Source organism: Rana temporaria, chromosome 2, assembly GCF_905171775.1.
Source record: "Rana temporaria chromosome 2, aRanTem1.1, whole genome shotgun sequence".
In the NCBI taxonomy this organism is placed as follows: Eukaryota; Metazoa; Chordata; class Amphibia; order Anura; family Ranidae; genus Rana; species Rana temporaria.
Window position 1 is genome coordinate 148229920 of NC_053490.1, and position 18596 is coordinate 148248515.

At 40.5% G+C, this 18596-nt stretch overlaps 1 protein-coding gene across 2 annotated transcripts in view; it reads right to left on the reverse strand.

Annotated features, from left to right (window-relative positions):
- Window positions 1-10709: 10709 nt before the first annotated feature.
- The window catches only part of AKAP11 (A-kinase anchoring protein 11), a 98959-nt gene continuing 91072 nt past the window's right edge, over window positions 10710-18596 (reverse strand). For both annotated transcript variants that reach the window (XM_040341304.1, XM_040341303.1), the window contains 2 exons: window positions 15944-16101; window positions 10710-12844 (listed from right to left, as the gene is read on the reverse strand). In XM_040341304.1, coding sequence (XP_040197238.1) covers window positions 12710-12844; window positions 15944-16101 — 293 coding nt within the window. In that variant the 3' untranslated portion in view covers window positions 10710-12709. The remainder of the gene's footprint in view (window positions 12845-15943; window positions 16102-18596) is intronic.

Consider the following 18596-nt stretch of genomic DNA (forward strand, 5'->3'; position numbering starts at 1 on the left):
CCCTCCCCTCTCCTTTCCTCTGCTATATAAACATTACATAGTCCTATTTCCCCTTATAGTTTGATAAAGGAGCGTTTGGTACCTCCGAAGCATGTTACCACCCATATCCTACTGAATCATCATGTCTGCCTTTACTTCCAGATTGACCTTGACGCTGGCATGTGTTCCACATGGTTACGGCTGTTGTTGGTGGGCACTGCTTGAGCCTTTCATCTCTCCTCAGCTGAACTTCACTTGTAAAACACAGATGCTTCCTGGTTTCTATCTGCCAGCATCTCAGCCGTTCTCCATCGAACTGTCTTTTCTCTACTTTTGTGAGTTAATTTTAACCATTTTTTAAAACGTTTTTTAAAAAACTGATACACTTAAATGGTGGCGCCTTATGCTTTTTTATTGGAAAGAAGAATTCCCCCAGGGTGGGGCTTTAACGGTAACAATTAATTCAGGAAGCGTATGATTTCAGTAAAATGTATTATATAATTTAATACAAAAGATATGAAAAACCAATTTGTTTAAGAACAAAGTGCATAGATGCGTGATGGACTCATCCACAGGGATAAATTCAGGCCCTACGCGTTTCGGAATAAAGTCCCTTCTTCAGGGGCCTTTACAGATGGGGACAGCGATCATGGAGAAGTAGTAAGTTCCTTGAGAAAGGTATCAGTAAATACAAAATACTGCCAGGGTCTCCACTTCTCATGGAATGTCTCCTCCATATTGCACATTGTGGCTGTGAGGTCCTTCATGTCCCATTTACTTTAGAGAACCAGAGAGATTTTGGAGGAGGATTGACATCTCTCCAATAGAGCAGAATACAGGCTTTCCCAGCATTTAGGAGCTGAATGGTAAGTGGCTTTTTATTTTTTGACAGGTCTCTCAAACAGGTGCAGCAGGCAGGCTGCTGGGTTATCATGCAAGTCAACCACAGTAAGTTTTTTTTTTTCAAACCACAGTAAGTTTTGTTTAATTATGCCGGTCACCTCTCACCAGAACAGCTGAGTTTTTGGGCATTGCCAGAAAATACAAATCATGAAACCACTCTCCGCACCAAAGACCAACATGAGCTGGGGACCTGGGAGAAGATACAGTGGAGCATGGTGGGGACCCTATACCTTCTGGTGAGGATCTTGTAGATGGTTTCCTGTACCCTGGTGGCAATGTAAGTGTCATCTGAAAACCACCACAAACGTATAGAGGAGGGTCTGCCAGTTATAAAATCTGTCAAGTGTGTATAACCGCTAGATTTAAGGCGGTGAAACTCCATATTATGAAGTAATGCAGTAAATTTAGGGTTGTCAAAAATTGGAACCATGGGTGAAAGGCCTGGGGAAACGGGAGCTATAGAAGGCTTCCAAAGTAACTTGGCGGATGTTGCCAAGAAACAAAGTTTCTTTCGAAAAATTTCCCATATAAAAAAATGTGCTGTATGTCAGGTTAACCATCTGAGCAATAGGTTACCTCTTCAATCCACTGTGACCTCCAAATCATATTTAATCAAATCATTTATTACCTGTGCTACACACAATCTAGTGCATCTATTGCAGCCTGCAATGTGCTGGAAGGACTACTCATGCCCTACATGTTCACCTGCACAAGCATGTTTGAAAGCTCAAGAGATATTTTAGGGGACATGGTGTTTCATTTAACATTATGCACACATCCATATTAAATATCCTACTGGAACCCTTTTTATGGGGATTGGGGTAGCTCCATTAAAAAAGATAATCAAACTGGAAACTAAATGAATACATGATTTAGGTGCATTTTTTCCTTGCGGATTGAATACTGAATGAGATATCAACTCATTCATCAATAACAGTTGATCTAATTCATATGTTCTTGTGCTGACCTCTCACCTTTTTTTAAGTTTCCCTAGCAGTTTCTGAGGTTTACTTGGTATGAATTTTATTTATTTTTCCTCCCCTGCCCTTAAAAAAAGAATAATGGAGTATTTAAGACACAGTGACCCACTGTGTTTCCAAACCCCTAAGCATGTGAGCTATGACAAAACGCATACAGAAGAGCCAGAAGCTGTGATGTCACCACCCATGTACGCAATCGTTGATGGAATTCTGGGATGTGTAGTTTTGTCCCGATCACTGCTTCTTTCATGTGAGGGTTTTTACCCGATTTAATAAAACATTTATTTGTGTATTTTACACTATTGGAGCATGACTGTTCCCCCCCCCCCTCTTTCTCTAATGCGCATGACCCGAGAAGGACCATAGTAACCGCATTAAGGCGTTTTCATTCAGCACAATTTGACTTCTCATTTATTTGGGGGGGTCACGTTATTGTTGGTAAGGTCTGGATTAAACGGAGGAACACATGATGGAGCATACATGAAGATTTGCCTTTTAAAAAACAAAACAAAAGGAAGATTATCGGTTATATTTGCATGGACCTATACATTCTGATTGACACATATCTGATTTTGGGCGCCACCCTATTTGCACAATTGTACTTTGTTCACATATGTCTTTCACTGCACATTTTTACTTTTTTTTGCATACACTTGTGATGTCAATTTTAGCGCACTATAATGCACCAATGTGAACAACATTACTGTACAAGATGCAGTGTCATTATTTTGAATGCCACCCCAATGCAACCTTATCTATGCATTTTGGTGTGCAGTTAAATAAGAAAAAATTATGGAGGTGCAGTAGAATGTCCACTGTGGTGAATGAGATGCAGCAACACACTGCACCGTTGGGGCGAGCCTTAGCAAATCAACCCCAAAGTTTTTCCTTTGTAAGACAAAGCAATCCAATAACATCCATGAAACAGTAACACAATGGTAGCTGTTTATTTATATATATATATATATATATATATATATATATATATAAAAAAATGCACCGAAAAACAAAATTGCAATTTAGCAAACATGTTTTTCCTCATATGTTCCTTTTCTTTATTATTCTTGTGGGGAGACACTTTTTACAATTTTCAGTTATGTTTGTTTTGTATTAACCACATTACTTACAGAAATCATCCATGTTAACAATAAGTGTTTTATTAGTATGTACAGTTGTGCAAATGTGTACACAAAAAAACGTAACAGCAGTTACTTTGCACATATCAGTGTCCTATTGAAACAGTTATCAGTGTTATCCTGAAAAAGATGCTACTAGACATTAGCCAAATTATCATTTTAAGATTTTTTTCCATATGTGTTTAATAACAGTTGCAAAATGACAAATATATATTCGTTTGCACATTCAAAAACATTGTATATGCATAGCTGGATTAGCACGTGTGCATTCAAGATAGAAAAGTTAACAGGTCTAATCTGCTATGTGCATGTTGAGTGCATCTCCATCCATTGACAAATTAAATTTGGTTCCAGCTAAGCCTTTTCTTAAAAGCAGGCACTAATACCAAATAGTTTTTTTCTACAATGCTGGAAACAGAAATCTCTTACTGTTTTTGATTAGTTGCTGCTTACTATTTCACCCAACGCAGACAATAATTAACAGGTAGCAAGTGGAGTTTAGCTGCATTTGAAATCACTGGACTGGACACCTGTTTCCAGAGATGGCTTACTTATGGCTATCATATATATGTATATAACCTACTCAGTATTAGGTGGGTGGTCATGTTATGGTTGATTGGTGCAAAAAGAAGCAATGGCTGTTCCCCACACCCATCAAATAGTAAGGTCTTGGGTGCACAATAAATACTTGTAGTAGGACACATACAGGGATTCAAAAGGAGCACACAGACATGGACAAATTTGTTTGTACCCTTACAGCTCATTGAAACATTAATCCCCCCCCCCCCCCAAAAAAAAAAAAATTTTTGGACCAAAATGCAATTGACTCATACCAAATGTCTTTCGTAAGTTAGAACAAAATGAAGAATGTGGTATGAAAAAAAGATAAAAATGTTGCTTACAAAGATATACTAAAATAGCCCAGACAGATTTGCTGCTACCCCTGCGATCTTGTAATTAGTCCGTCCACCTATGGCAATGGAGAAAAATAGACACTGCCGTTTGATATCATCATATGTACCACACTAAGGAGGAAAACTAAGGAGGAAATCAGAAAGAAAAATATAGACCATTATTTCAAAGGCAAAGCTTGATGTTTCTGTAATTAGTTGTAAATATTAAGCAATTTAGGGACCATGGGAATATAGCCAACCACCCTGGACTATGCCACAAGAGAATAATTAAATCCCTGTCTGAACCAAATAAGGAACACCAGTCTACAAACAGTAGACAAAGAGCCAAGGAAAACTTCCAATCATACAAGCTGAACTTCAAGGCCAATGGTCAGATCACATCAGCCGTCGCTTTTTTGAGCGACAGTGGGCTTAAAAAAGACTACTCAGGATGCAACTGTTGCAAGAAAAAAAGAAACCAACCATGATGCTTTTGGGAGAATGTCCTTTGGGCAGATAAGACAAAACTGAAGCTTCTGACAAGTCACAGCAGCTCCAAGTTCACAGATGCCGAAAAAAGAAAATTCCAAAGAAAAGCACATTGTACCTACTGTAAAAGATAAGGGAGATTTGGTACTGAATTCGGCTTCATGTACACACAACTTACTTTGACTGCCGGCCACAGGAAAATGCGCTTTGTGTGTTCCGGAGGCCGGCAGTCAAAACTTTACTATCCTGAATGCATTCAGGAGAGGCTCCCCTAACCATAGCAGCTCCAAAACTGGTAAAAGCCCATGTGCACATTGACACATAGGCTTTAAAGGTGTTGAGTTAAGGAGCTTTGGTAAAAAAAAGCTGAAAGCGCCTAAACTCAAGTTAAGAAGCTCTAGTGAAAATGGAGCCTTAGGGCCGCTTTGCTGTTTCTGGAACAGGATGCTGTGAATCTGTGCAGACCACAATGAAATCTCAAGCCTGTCAAGGAATTCTGGAGTAAAATGTACTGCCCAGTGTCAGACAACTCTTCGTGAGTTACAGGTCATATGATAAAGACCCAAAACATACAGCTAAAAGCACCCAAGAATGGCTAAGAACAAAAAGCTGAATCCTGTCATCTACGGGAAGCGCTGCAACAGAGTCCAAGAAAATTACCCTTCAAACCTGATATAGCTGTGGAAGATTGCTTAACCACTTAAGGACCGCCTCCTGCACATATACGTCGGGCAGAATGGCACGGCTGGGCACATCCACGTACAGGTAAGTCCTGTACTAGTACCCAGCTGTGATCCCGCGATCGGTCCCCGGAGCTGAAGAACGGGGAGAGCCATGTGTAAACATGGCTTTCCCGTTCTTCACTGTGGCAGCAGCATCGATCGTGTTATCCCTTTTATAGGGGGACACAATCGATGATGTCACACCTACAGCCACACCCCCCCTACAGTTGTAAACACACTTCAGGTCACACATAACCCCATCAGTGCCCCCTGTGGTTAAACTCCCAAACTGCAACTGTCATTTTCACAATAAACAATGCATTTTAAATGCATTTTTTGCTGTGAAAATGACAATGGTCCCAAAAATGGGTCAAAATTGTCCGAAGTGTCCACCATAATGTCGCAGTCCCGAAAAAAATTGCTGATCGCCGCCATTAGTAGTAAAAAAGAATTAATAAAAATGCAATAAAACTATCCCCTATTTTGTAAACGCTATCAATTTTGCGCAAACCAACCGATAAACGCTTATTGCGATTTTTTGTACCAAAAATATGTAGAGAAGAATATGTATCAGCCTAAACTGAGGAAAAAAATGTTTTTTATATATTTTTGGGGGATATTTATTATAGCAAAAAGTAAAAAATATTGCATTGTTTTCAAAATTGTCGCTCTATTTTTGTTTATAGCGCAAAAAAAAAACGCAGAGGTGATCAAATACCACCAAAAGAAAGCTCTATTTGTGGGGAAAAAAAGAACGCCAATTTTTTTTGGGAGCCACGTCCCAGGACCTCGCAATTGTCAGTTAAAGCGACGCAGTGCCGAATCGCAAAAAGGGGCCTGGTCTTTTACCTGCATTTTGGTCCGGGTCTTAAGTGGTTAAGAAGTGGGCCAAAACACTTTTTGTTAGGTTCAGATGTCTCACAAGAGCTACAGACATAACTTGCTTCTAGTGATTGCGCTGTGATCACAGAGTCACTGAGACTCACAGATCCGAGTAAGGGGCCGGTCCCGGCCAATGACAGCTGATCATGTGATGTAAACAATGCTAGGTAATCGTTTTTTTTCTCCTTGCGATGACAGCGTGAGGAGAAAAAAAAAACCAATCACCTACTCCTGCGTAGGGGACATCGGCCCCCAGTGTAAGAGGCACATGAGCCTCATTAGTGCACAGCAGTAGCGCCTGCCAGTGCCAATCACTGTCACCTATCAATGCCCACCAGTGGTGGCAGTCATTGCCTTATCAGTGCCACCTAGCAGTGCTGCCTATCAGTCTCACCTACCATTGCTGATCAGTGCCCACCACTGCCACCTATTAGTGCCAATTATCAGTGCCCATCACTGCCACATATCAATGCCCTTCAGTGCAGCCTCATCAGCGTACATCAATGAAGGAGAAAAATTCCGTTTGCAAAGTTTTATAACAAAATATAAAACGGTTTTGTTTTTAAAAAAAATGTGGTCTTTTTTATTTTTAACAAAAAATTTAAACCGCAGAGGTAATCAAATACCCCAAAAGAAAGCTCTATTTGTGGGGAAAAAAATCATAAAAAAATCATTTGGGTACAGTGTTGTATGACCGTGCAATTGTTATTCAAAGAGTGAGAGCGCTGAAAGCCGAAAATTGGTCTGGGCAGTAGGGGGGTTTAAGTGCCCAGTAAGCAAGTGGTTAAAAAAAGGTCTTATTTTTGCCAAGCCATCTTGTTTTAATTTCTTAACATATCCTATTGAATAAAAAAAAAAAACAGATTTTTATTAACAATGGTGAATGTCAATTACACTTGTCAGTTTTAAGTTCTTTTAGAGAAAATTCCAGGTTCTTGACCGAATTGGACGTCATCCAAAGCTTTTTTCACTGATGTTTGGGTTGGTCACAGTCCACCTTCATCAACCTTAATAAAAAGATGGGCTTTGACCTACAAGAACATTAGTGAATAAAAGCTTTTAGCTTGTTTAAATTATTTTGAGTGCCCTACTACAAGTATATTTAAAAAGTGTATATATATGGGCCCAAAGTGTCAATATTTTGTGTGGTCACCATTATTTTTCAGCACTGCCTTAACCCTCTTGGGCAGGGATCTTCAAACTACGGCCCTCCAGCTGTGGTGGAACTACACTTCCCATGAGGCATTGTAAAAATCTGACATTCACAGACATGACTAGGCATGATGGGAATTGTAGTTCCTGAACAACTGGAGGGCCATAGTTTGAAGACCCCTGCTCTTGGGCATGGAGTTCACCAGAGCTTCACAGGTTGCCACTGGAATCCTCTTCCCCTCCTCCATGACGACTTCACAGAGCTGGGGGATGTTAGAGACCTTGCACTTCTCCACCTTCTATTTGAGGATGCCCCACAGATGCTCAATAGGGTTTAGGTCTGGAGACATGCTTGGCCAGCCCATCATCTTTACCCCTAGCGTCTTTAGCAAGGCAGTGGTCGTCTTGGAGGTGTGCTTGGGGTTATGTTGGAATACTGCCCTGTGGCGCAGTCTCCAAAGGGAGGGGGGATCATGCTCTGCTTCAGTATGTCACAGTACATGTTGGCATTCAAGTTTCCCTCAATGAACTATAGCTCCACGGTGCCAGAAGCACTCATGCAGCCACCCACCATTAGACTTCCACCACCATGCTTGACTGTAGGCAAGACACTTGTACTCCTCACCTGGTTGCCACCACACACACTTGACACCATCTGAACCAAAGTAGTTTATCTTGGTCTCATCATACATACACACAAATAATACTGCCAGTATCAGAAAAATGTAGCCTTGGTGGCTCATGTTGCATGTATATTTACTTTCACCTCTATGAACCTGTACCGCTTTCTCCAATATACAGTATGCAAATACATACAATGACTGTGTACATCAAGCATATAGTAACAGAATTGCTGGAAAAGAGCCTGAACTTACATTCCAAGTAACCCCTTTTGTTGCATCATAGAGTACACAGTGCAAAGCCACTCCAGCAGCAAGGACTGCATTGTAAGAGGCAGGGGAAGAGAAAGCAGACCATTCTTTGTCAAAGTGATAAAAAATGTATTTACCCACTAAAGTTAACAAATACGATCTTTTAAGGGCTCTAAAGCTCCTTCTTAAGATATTACAACAGATCAAAGACTAAAAATGCCAAAATACATGTCAGGGCAGCTCTGGTAGTACAACTGGGCAAGGACAGAGCACTTGTACTGTTAAAAGTAAGAGCCCATTCACACAGGGACGACTTTGGATCCGACTTCAAGTCGCCCCTAGTCGCGATGCACGAGAAAAAAAATTTAAGTGAATGGAGCCGTCTTAATGCACACTACTGCAGTCATCCGACTTCAAAAAAGGTTCCTGTGCTACTTCAATCCGACTTGTAGGCAACTTGTACCTATTGATTTCAATGGAAGTCGCCTCAGAAGTTGGATCACTGTCTTAACAGAAGCAACAATACAGGAAGAGAACATACATTTCTCAGGCAAACCCCACCCCCCCTAGAGCTGATTGTTGTTTGATTGGCCACTGGAAAGCCTCCTGTCCTGGAGGCAACTTAAAGTTGCCTTGTACTGTCCTGGAGGCAACTTGAAGTTGCCTCATGTCGCGCTGTGATTCATACTCAAGTCGTATCCAAGTTGCCTCCCAAAGTCATGCTGGAAGACGTGTATCCCCTGTGTGAATGGAGTCTAAATGTAAAGGCTCGGTAAAAAAAAACAAAAAAAAAAACAAACATACTTACTTCCTCAGTGCAGTTTGGTTTTGCACAGAGCATCCCAGATCCTCCTCTTGTCAGGTCCCTCTTTGCTGTTCCTAGCCCCTCCCTCCTTTGAGTGCCCCTCAGCCAGCAGTTTGCTACAGGGGGCACCCAAGTCGAGTCAGAGCTCTGTGTACCCATTCAGACAAGAAGCCTCGAACTTGCCATGCCCCCTCTCCCCCCCCCCCCCCGATTGGCTGACTTTGACAGCCGCGGGAGCCAATGGTGCCGCTACTCTGTCTCAGCAAATCAGAAGGAGTTTCCTGGATGGCTAAGGGGATCGTGCACATCGCTGGAGAGAGGAAGCTCAGGTAGGTAATTAGGGGGGTGCTGCTACACGCAGAAGGTTTTTTATCTAGATGCATAGATAAAAAAAAAAACCTTCTGCCTTTACAACTCCTTTGAGTGGCTACCTCCAATGTCTGCTTTGCAGTGAAAATGTTATGTGCCCTGAATGAGCAAGGTCCAGGTACATTATGAGAGAAAAAGCAACATGCAGACGAACGACTTTTCCAATCCATACAGGCAATATCTAGCTAAGCATTACTAAACCTTGCATATCATTTTTGCTCTTGGAAAAGCTTTACCAAATACACTCACACCGGCCACTTTATTAGGTCCACCTTGCTAGTTATGGGTTGGACACTCGTTTTCCTTCAGAACTGCCTTAATTCTTCATGGCATTTATTCAACAAGGTGTTGGAAACATTCCTCCGTGGTCCATATTGACACAATAGCATCACACAGTTGCTGCAGATTTGTCGTCTGCACATCCATGATGCAACTCTCCCGTTCCACCACATCCCAAAGGTGTTCTATAGCAGTGGTCATCAACCCTGTCCTGCAGGGCCCACTAACAGGCCAGGTTTGCAAGATAACTGAAATACATCACAGCTGATATCATTTTCTCCTCAGTGATTGCAGTATTCTAGACTGCATCTCCCCAAAGGTAATACATAAAACCTGGCCTGTTAGTGGACCCTGCAGGACAGGGTTGATGACCACTGTTCTATAGGATTGAAAGCTAGTGACTGTGGAGGCCATTGGCCTGAATGCGCAAGGTTGGCTGATAAGCCATTTGAAATTGAACAGATGTACCTAATAAAGTGGCCAGTGAGTAGGTTTCCAGACTCTCAGAGAAATAAAAAAAAAAAAAAAAAATGGATATCTAGAATGTTTGGGTCTCCCTTAGATATTTTACATATTTTCTTCATTTCCCAAAAATAAATGACACATTCCTTTAGAATGCTCATTTTTACTGCATTAAAATAATATTTAACTATTGAAAGCCTCCTTTCTCATAAATCAGTATCTTAACTTATTTTATGCCCACCTCAAATGATGGCTCATTTTTCTGATCTGCTCAGTAACCAACAGAAATTCAATGTTACCAACAGCCAGAAGGCATTATGTGCATATAGAATGTGTGATAAATTCAGTACGATTTGTTCTAAGAAAACTTTAGTAAATTTTTAAAAATGTGATTTAAAATTAGCCAGTAAAGTGTGGTACTAAAAGTATTTGCATGCATTATAATTTTGTGAAAACACACTACTATCTTTACAGTTGTGTTGTGAGTTTGCACATGTGCATCATTTTTTTCCCCCCATCAAAAACACCTTGACAACTCATTTACAGATTACACATGCCACACTTATATATGTGGTGGTTAGTCACAAAGCAACAGTTTTCTATTCGTTTATAAATACTATCAATTTGGTTAATCAATTTTCAAACAATGAAGCCTTTCAATAAATGTGAAGCAGAACACTTTGTACTCCCACAGCAACTTTTTTTTTACAGTTAAGTATCAGAAAAAAGGAAATTATAGGAGAAATAGGGTCAGATTCTTGAGATCTATATGTATTCTTTTTTTTTTTTTTTTTTTATCACAAAACCCTGTAGTTTTAAGTGAATGTACCCTGTAAAATTCTAAGTTGAATGGAAAAAGGAATGAGTTTATTTTTTATATTAATCTGTGAATTCTGGATACAATGTGGAAAGTGTAAGTTGATATAAAAGCGTGTACAGGTTTATTTGATTACAAATATTTCTTATCTGTACTATAGACATATCTTAGGCACTGCTTACCTGGTATGAGAAACTATTTATTTAGATTTCATCACTGAAATGTATTTAAAATGTTGCCAGATTCATAATATATTAGTAGTACAAGGAAACACACCATAATATGAGCTTATTTTCCTTCCTTTAATGTGACGCTCCACAGTAAACTTTGTGAGGCTTTTGTATGCTTTGCTGACAAGAACACTTCTGCTTACCTATAGCAACCGGTCAGATTCCAACTGTCAATTTCTGCAGTGCAGGATTACAGATTAAACAAGGATTCTGACTGGTTGCTAACAGTATCAAGGAATGTATTGTAGGAATATCTCTCATACAGCAGCCTTTTTTTTTTTTAGATAACAGAGTACGCTTATTCATCAGAAAGTGCATTTAGAGGATGTACTTCTGTTGTGATGTGTTACTTCAAATAAAACACCTAGAACAAGAGAAATACAGGTTTGTGAATTGAGCATATACTGTTATGTGCCATCTATAGCCAATCAGGAAGTTGGTCTTGGGTGAGACATACATGCAAGGATTGGCCATTAATTGACCAATAATAAGACCTTATACACCTGGTATTAACCATTCTATACATTTCATCAGGCAGCATAGTGCAGTTCTTGATGTAGCAGTGGGGATTAGGAGCCCAATATGCACATGTAGTATTGGGGGGGGGGGGGGGGTGTTATAGACTAATAAAAACATTCAACTGCAGCATGAAAATGCGAACCACCCATATAGGAAATAATGCATTTTCTTACAGTACTTTGCTGCTGACTAGACTTGCTTAAAATAAACAGTTGAAAAAGCAGATATCTGGTCACTTTTATGTATTGCTCTTTGAGAAATGCTATGAAAAAACCCCTAGCTCAAACTCTGGCTTAAACTGCCTTTTAAATATGCATGAGAGGCATTCACTTTGAAAAGGACATTTACATTGTCATTGCTGGTGACCAAATACAAGTATATTTGCAAGCCAGCTAGAACACAAGAGTATTCTTAAGCACAAGCTGCCTAGAGCTTCAGGAGGTCCCCATGAGTAGTGTGGCCTCCGTTAAAAGGTCCAATTAAAAAAGCAGTTGGAATCAACACAATGAAAAGGACATTAAATACAGCACAGTAGTGGATGTTATAAATAATAAAAGCACTTGAAAAAGGAATTACAATTTTCACAAAGATTGCTTTCTGCAGTTCAGCACCTTATGGCTACCTTGTAGTTGCTCTCAATTGGCCTCAAGACAGCTGGTCATTGAAGGCCAATACCAACAGTCAGCACAAGTGCCCCTGTATAGGAATTTCCCTATTATAAAGACAAATACCAGACCTTTGAAGAATACCAATTGTCTGGTTGTCTCTGGCCTTATTTCGTTCTGAGTCACCGATCTGTAGTATGCAGACTAGTAAGTCAGGAGAGATAAGCAATGGCAGTTTCCTTTTTTCTTTCCCTTAAGGTTTAATGAAATTGGGAAAACAGCATTAAGGGTGATGCAACAATAAACTTGGGTTTAAAAATTAAGAACATTTTCATAGTGATATGTGATGCTAAAAGCAGTGCCTTCCAATTGATATTAGCGCCAATATATGTCTTCACTTTATGCAAGAACAGCACAATTACTTAAAACATCTTGGTACCAACCACAAAGATATGCATCAATCACATATGTAAGTTTGTGCACACAAATGCCACAATGCAAAGCTACAGCATTATACTGCGTATTTATAAATCTGTCAGTTCAAATCGCCTTTTGCAGATATATTCACAGATATCCTTTTATATTTTCCAGTAAGTCTAATCTATAAAGTGCTCGTTAAACAATTTCCAAAAGCCAGCTAAACAATGGACTTGGGAGATTTGAGGACATCTCTGAGCTTTCACAGTACTGAAGAACGGCTTGCAAGAGGTCACTAGTTTTCCAGCCCTTTTCTTGGATTCGCCTGTAAAGCTGAGGAAAGAAAATGTATAAGTGTGAGGAAATATTAAACCCAAATTCATACTAGGCTAAAGTTTTTCGTGCAGATGATCTACAATGTTTTCTCTTTTTTTTTTTTATTGTCAAGATAAATATTTTGAAATAGAAACCTTTACAATCTAGTGGTTTGTGGGTTTTTAGGCAGGGTAAAAACAGGAAATTTTGAACAAAAAGGTAATAAGTTGTCTACCGCACCCTGATACCACACATCGAAACATAAGCCCAATTATTGATGTGGATTTTCCTATTGTGGCAAAGTGTGTTTTTTTGGGTTCTGCTCCAGCTTCAATGAAAACAGATTTTCTATTTAGGAATTAGCCTTTCACACTAGGGTTTATTTCACAAAGTAAATGACTCAAATAAATAGGATTTATTTATTTTCACAGACCTATTTGAATTCACTGCTTCCAAACTGGCACAAGCAAGCACCACATAATAGCGGGCAGTTAAGGTCAGTGGTTAGGTAAGAGACAATCTTCATAACACAACTATCTGCAAAGGGCTGCAAATACAATTATCGGTAAAAGTGTAAAAATTGGAGGAATTTACACTAGAAAAGTAAGATTTATATTTAAATAATTCATCCACCATCATTTCTAATACGAAAGCATGTGGAGCAAGATCATGACGTTGCTAAGTAGATTTAAAAATCATTTTACATCATGCCAAGATTATGAGCCATGATAAGCAGTGCGTTTGGCACAAGAAAATGGTTACAAAACAAATGCAGGCTACCGCTTACTCTCTCTCTAAAAATGGCAGTTGCTTGTCTGCCATACTGATCCTCTTGTTTCAATACTTTTGGTTCACAAACTCAGTACAAGAATGCAAAAAAAAAAAAAAAAAAGTTAACTTTCCTGATCTAAAAATATGATTTGGGTCAGTGTCTCAATCTCCATATGAAGCCAGAATGGTCTGCATTATGGTCAGATACCTAATCTCACTAAAAACTAGCCATGGGTACAGAATTCTTTTAAATCTCTGATTAATATTGCAGAAGGCTTGATTAAACCCATGTAAAAGTCTGGAGCTCCCAAGACTGCTTTGTGCTCAGACACTGCAAATGGTTATTCAACATTGCAGCATCTGCGTGCATGCAGTATTATTGTAACATGAATGCAGGGTATGGCAGACTGAGGTAGATTATGTTTTGTAATAAGGGATCTCCAATAAGCCTAACTGCTAGTAGTTGACAAGAGAATGTACTAAAAATCTGCAGTCGGGGAACACCATGTATAATCTTTAAATCCTAAATCAATGGTTGCGATTCCAAGTCCTTGTAAATAACTGGGCTACAATATTCTGAAAGTGAAACATGACTTAGGCCTGGTTCACACCTTCACGACACGACATACGACTGTCGATCCAAAGAACAGAGTTTACTTCCTCTTTAAGGCTAGGTTCACACTTTTGCGACTTGTGTTCTGCTTTCATTTCAATGGGTTGCCCCAATCCGAGAAGCGCGAGTAAAGAAATCCTGGACTTTTTTTTTTTTTTTAAATAAGCTTCAGCGCCATGCAGTTTTATGCAAAAACGTGGATGTTTTGCTGATGCATGGGCATTAAGAATCAACAGCACATCTACTAAAGAGCATTGCGTTTTGCCTGCGGGTTGGGAGTAATTTTGCAAGCATTGCCGACCTGCGCAGGTGTGAACCTAGTCTAAATAGGCAAAGCATAACAAAACTTAAGAACAAAAATATACTTTAGGCTAGGTTCCCATCTGTGCAGGTGGTTCCCGCTGTGGGTCCGCACCTGTTCTTGCAGCCGCAATCACCCGCACAGAAAAAAAAATATATAAAAAAAAAACATGCTGGATGTGTGTGGGTACCACACATTATTCCTAATGGCATGCCTCACAGACCGGAAATCGCACCCGCACTGCACATGCGGTTCCTTGCGTTTCAAGAAGCACAGCAGGCCATTCAAACGCATGGGCTGCCACATCCCTGCAAAATGCAGCTTGCAGAGTTGCATATTGTGTGAACCTAGCCTTATGCAAAATACCAGTCCATAGATGTGGTCACTGCATTCGTTTTCTTTTTTAGGCTTTTGTCCCCCTGCCAGTTAATAAAGTGGGGGTTCACCCTAAAAAAAAATTCTAACATTACATTGAGCTGACTTCTGACACTACGCTGATCTTTTTTTTTTTGTACATACCGTTTTATCGCTATTTTACCCCCCGGCTTCCGGGTAGTGAATCCCACGGGAGTGGGCGTTCCTATTCACAGGCTAAGTGATTGATGTATGACAAAAGGTTCCCATCGGCGCATACGGCGTGTCACGAGTTGCCGAAAGAAGCCGGACTGCGAGTCAGCTCAATATGGCGCCTGCGCACCGACGTTCGGCTTCTTTTGGCAACTCGTGACACGCCGTATGCGCCGGTGGGAACCTTTTGTCATACGTCAATCACTTAGCCTGTGAATAGGAACGCCCACTCCCGCGGGATTCACTACCCGGAAGCCGGGGGGTAAAATAGCGATAAAACGGTATGTATGAAAAAAATAAGATAAAAAAAAAAGATCAGCGTAGTGTCAGAAGTCAGCTCAATGTAATGTTAGAATTTTTTTTTAGGGTGAACCCCCGCTTTAAGATAATTCAATGAGAAAGGGATCTAAACATCAGGCTCCGATCATTGTTCCAAAGAAGCCAGAAGGGGTTGATGAATTTGGCTGGATAAGAATAATGCTTGTCCTGTTAGTTAGCACCTACTCTGAAAACAAGAACTCCTCAAACTCCTCGCAACTGCAAGACAACATGAAAACTTGTCGACCATTCCAAACTCCAAACTATTTAAGTTATTTTGGCAAAATGTTCTCCTCCTCCAAAATGTTGTTCCTTTAGTGGCAAATTAGATTTTTCCTACACAACATTAGATGAAACCTGACTGATGACTACGGGCAACAAATCCACTTTCATATAAATTTAATTTTCTCCAAATTTGTTCTATAACTAACCACTACATATGAGAGGTACCACTAAGGGCATGCATTTCTTTCTAAATACATGTGACTTTTACATGCAGTGGAGGAGATGTGCACCTGCTGTACGGAAAATAAAAGATTAAACTTACAAGTAAAAGGTCTTTTATGGCATTCTCATGAAAGCAGAGCTCCAATATATCACACTCCGAGGCAGCAATCCATTGTAATATTGTTCTCAATTGTGATTCTACTGTATTTGGTCCCATATCAATATTTCTAATCAGCAGAATCTTGCACCGTTTTTCAACTGAAAAAAAGAAAACATAGGTATCAAAGGAAGAAAACAAGCACTGTATTTAATCTCATTATTGAACAATTGCAATGAGAGTTGCTGGTGGTGTCAGAACACCTTTGGGGTGGATGCTGCAGCCATGCGCGTCCACGTGAGGACGTGATGACGCGATGCGTTCACGGGCGGGGGAGCGAAGAGCGATGGGACCGCTAGGAGGAAGGACGGACCGAGCCGAATGAGAGGGGGAGACGGCAGCTTCCTTACGCCGCACATGCTGCCCATCGGCTCTCCACTGAACCATCGGACACACTCGTTCCTTGTGACGCTAAGGGCTGCGGGCGGTGAAGTGTCGTGCCGCGCCGCAGCACCGGAAAACAGACACAGGACGCGGGGTAAGTAGTGGGAGGACGGTACCCGCCGACTGCAACGGCTCCAGCCAGGACCTTAGCCCACACTGAAGTGAGTATGCCGAGACAGCGTGCACGCTGAGCCTAGATGGATGGATATCATCTGCACCCCTCCTCTCAGCTGATCCAGACCTAGAGGTACATTCGATGCTAACAATTAAATTGTGAAGAAAAATCAGAATGTTTGAAAACAGCAATTTAATGCAGATCCATGGAGAAGAGAGAGGTATTCTTTTTTTTTTCCTGAGAAATTAAACCAAGAGCTGCATTGCATGGTATGATATAGAACAATTTAACACATTTGAACCCAAGAGAATAGAAGATCAATAAGGGAAACTAACAGGAACCTTGAGATAACCAGCTGTATATGCTAAGCGAAGTTGTATAAAGAGGTGGATAAGAGATGTCACTATGAATAACTGATTGTTACAGCACTTTTTTATACTACTCGATTGGGGGGGACTATTTATACTACATGTGAAATTCCTAAAATAGGTAAAGCTGGCATATACATTCTGTATTCAAAATTCTACCTGCATGTTCTGCTTGAAGCCTGTCCACTCGTATTTCCTAAATTATTTATTTATTTAATTTTGTTTTCTTGCCTTCGATTGAGGGGAACTTATACGCCCCATTTCTCTTGGGGAATTCTCAGGCACCTCTGGTGTGGGACCTTTATTTTTATTCTTTTTCTATTGGTATCTCCCAAATTCCCTGGACCTTAAACAGCAGGAAAAGATCTTTGGAGGTACCCTGCCCCCCTCTTTAACGCCCTATAACCGAATGGTAAATAAGGGAACTTCGTCTATCCATACCCCTTGCATATACAAATACTATTTGTTGTAATTGATCAAGATCGGATATATTGGTACATTGATAAGCATCGTTTAAACTGTCAGAACCGCTGAAATAATACAAGTAGGTTAAGAGCTAAAAAAAAAAAAAAAAAAGGGGGTAGAGGGGGAGAAAATAAAATTAAAATAGTGAATCCCTACAAAGTAAACCTCTGGCCCAACCCAGCATAGCACTTTATATCGGTCTCTCCCTTTATATTGGTTTCTGTATCAATTGGGGAATTAAGAGGTCAAGCTGGGGAAGAGAATCAGAAAGAAGGAGACTAATATGAGCAGAATGACGAGTAGATCAACAAAAGGGGGACCCCCAACTACTCCAAGTAACACAACAGCAACAAGCTCAATAAGGCCATTCGTAACTAGAGGGGAAAGTCCGCGTGTCCCTGGAGCCCAGGGTGCAACAAAGCAACAACAAGTGAATAAAGCAAAAAAGGTTGAAAATAAGAAACCCCAGAGTGATATGTCCAGAGAAACATCTATAGAACTAAGAGAGGAGGGGCCCACCGGAAGTGTATTAGAAAGCAGCAGGATGGATGAACGAAGCACGGACACTCAGGCCCCCTCAAAGGGAGAAATGGCGGAGATGCTGTTAAGATTGGAAAATGTGATAAAAAGTGAAATACAGAACTTAAGGACAGACTTCGGTCACATGCTCTTCAGAATAGAAACAGTAGAGGAACAAATAGAGAAACAAGAACAGGAATCAAATACACTAAAAGCCCAGATGGATCAGATTCAACTTCAACAGAGACATATTCTCTATAAATTGGAGGATCAGGAAAATAGAAGCCGGAGACAAAACTTAAGGATAAGGTCGATACCAGAGAAGAGGGGCGAGGACCTCAGGATAATAACACAGACGATATTTAATCCACTACTGGAAAGAACAATAGACAACCCAATTAGGATCGAAAGGGTACATCGGGTAGGAAACCCGAAAAGAGTGACTACCGAGCGAACAAGAGATGTCATAATAAGGTTCGGATTTTATGAAGATAAAGAAGCAATTTGGAAGAAGCTGAGGGGACAACCCCCGGTAGTGTTTGAAGGGACGGAGCTGCAGATATTCACCGACGTGGCCCCAGAAACCCTGGCAAGGAGATGGGTGTTAAAACCACTCTTAAAACAGATGACAGATCTGAAGATTAAGTATAATTGGGGTTTCCCTGCTTGCCTAATTGGAACAAAAGAGGGGAGATCGGCGACACTAAGATTCCCCGAGGACTTAAATGAATTCTGTAGGAAATTG